The sequence below is a fragment of the Sphaeroforma arctica genome (assembly GCF_001186125.1).
Source record: "Sphaeroforma arctica JP610 unplaced genomic scaffold supercont1.6008, whole genome shotgun sequence".
NCBI classification, from domain to species: domain Eukaryota; class Ichthyosporea; order Ichthyophonida; genus Sphaeroforma; species Sphaeroforma arctica.
Genome location: NW_014034550.1, coordinates 1 through 1,781, shown reverse-complemented (window position 1 = coordinate 1,781; position 1,781 = coordinate 1). Strand labels below are relative to the sequence as shown.

General features: G+C 43.3%; 1 protein-coding gene across 1 annotated transcript; it reads left to right on the top strand.

The window, feature by feature from the left end:
• Positions 1 to 104: 104 nt before the first annotated feature.
• Positions 105 to 1,549, top strand: SARC_15365 (hypothetical protein; the record flags this gene model as incomplete). The annotated part of the gene is made up of 3 exons (XM_014290513.1): positions 105 to 322; positions 825 to 924; positions 1,333 to 1,549. Coding segments are annotated over 3 exons (535 nt in total), but the record flags the coding sequence as incomplete, so codon positions are not given.
• Between the last annotated feature and the right edge of the window lie 232 nt (positions 1,550 to 1,781).

Sequence of the window (1,781 nt, the reverse complement as noted above, 5' to 3'; positions counted from 1 at the left end):
GATATATATGAATATATAGGGTTTTAGAGTTTTAGGATTAGGGTTTATTTTCCAGACAAGTATTCTGAACACTCACACACACATATACATACATCTCTGAACAGGTCTAGGCACGAACGTCAACATCCCGTGGCCGGCTGAAGTGGAAGGGGTGGGTGATCCGGAATACCTTGCAGCAATGCGGAGTATAGTGGTGCCTATACTGCATGCGTTCAAGCCAGGACTGTTGTTTGTACAAGCAGGGTTTACTGCGGCGGTCGGGGATACTCTGGGCATGCGCGTCACGCCGGCTGGGTTTGGACAGATGACCAATATGCTGAAGGTAGGTGAACTATGCACATACAAGGAAGAGTGTGTGGGTGATTTACTAGTCAGATATGGTGCAGGCACGTCTTGCATGCGTGGATGTCAATGTATTGTACTCGAGTGTGGGGTGTGTGTGTGGGGAATAAGTTGCATTTCATTTGTAATTGTTTAAATAAGTACAATTCGATGCAAATTCCCAATCTGGAATATATCTGCACACAATCACATATCACTTTCCGTGTTGTTTCGAATTTAATGTAGAGGCTGAACAGTTTCGCTTTATATATATAAAAGTATAGTACTGCTTATGTGTTGGGAGTATTCTGTGTACTCTTCGCACACAAAAGTGAAATTGGTAGTTTTGAGCGAAGTATTTCCGATTTTCTGTAGTACGCCGATAATTAATCCATTTCGAAACTAAAATTAAGGGTTCGATGCCGATTGTTCTTCTGCAATGACTATAGGTCCCATCCCTACAACGACAATTTATTCACCCACTTCCCTTATTAATTCCACAGGCTGTGGCCGGTGGCAGAATTATCTTGGCTTTGGAAGGGGGTAGCAATGCGGAGTCAGTGGTCGAATGCGTAGTTTCCTGCACGAGTGTACTGAGCGATGGTAAATTGTGCACAAGTGTTTGGAAATATAATGTTTGGTGTGTATTGTTTGTATGTTTGTTTGTTTTGCTAACTCCTGTGATTTTTTCTTTTCGTGCATGTGTTGTGTGCGGGTATTTAAACACACTTAGGATCATTTAGATCTGACTTGAGTACATAGGAATATTTAGTCCTGTCTAAGTATATATTATCTTTTAGGTCTGTCGATGTGCATGTTTCTGTATCGCGAGTAAAATTCTTTCGTTTTAGATGGATGCTTCACCATGCCTGCCAATCATTAATATAGGCTAATGTTTTCGCTTTACCCAACATTGGTCATCGCCCACCCTGACAGAATCCCAACACCGAGCACCCGTACCACATTCAATACTGATCACATTTGTATTCCCTCCCCTTGCACACCCCACAGAAAGTCTACCCCGGCTGTCTGATGCAGCCATCGCCGCTGTGCCGCTAAGATCGTGTTCTGCGATGCTGCAGAAGGTTATCGATGTGCAGTCTAAGTACTATCCCAGCCTGGAACGCATGCGGGACTTGACTGGGATCAGCCTACGCGAGTGTTCAAGGCTAGATGATCGCGATGTGCACGAGGCGCGCGAAGTGGTGAGTTGCATGTGCATGCCTACGTATGTGTATGCATTCTACGTTTGTGTATGCAGTCTACCTTTGTGTATGCATTCTACATTTGTGTATGCATTCTACGTTTGTGTATGCAGTCTACCTTTGTGAATGCATTCTACATTTGTGTATGCATTCTACGTTTGTGTATGTATTCTACGTTTGTGTATGCATTCTACGTTTGTATATGCATTCCACGTATGTGTATGCATTCTACGTTTGTGTATGCAGTCTACGTTT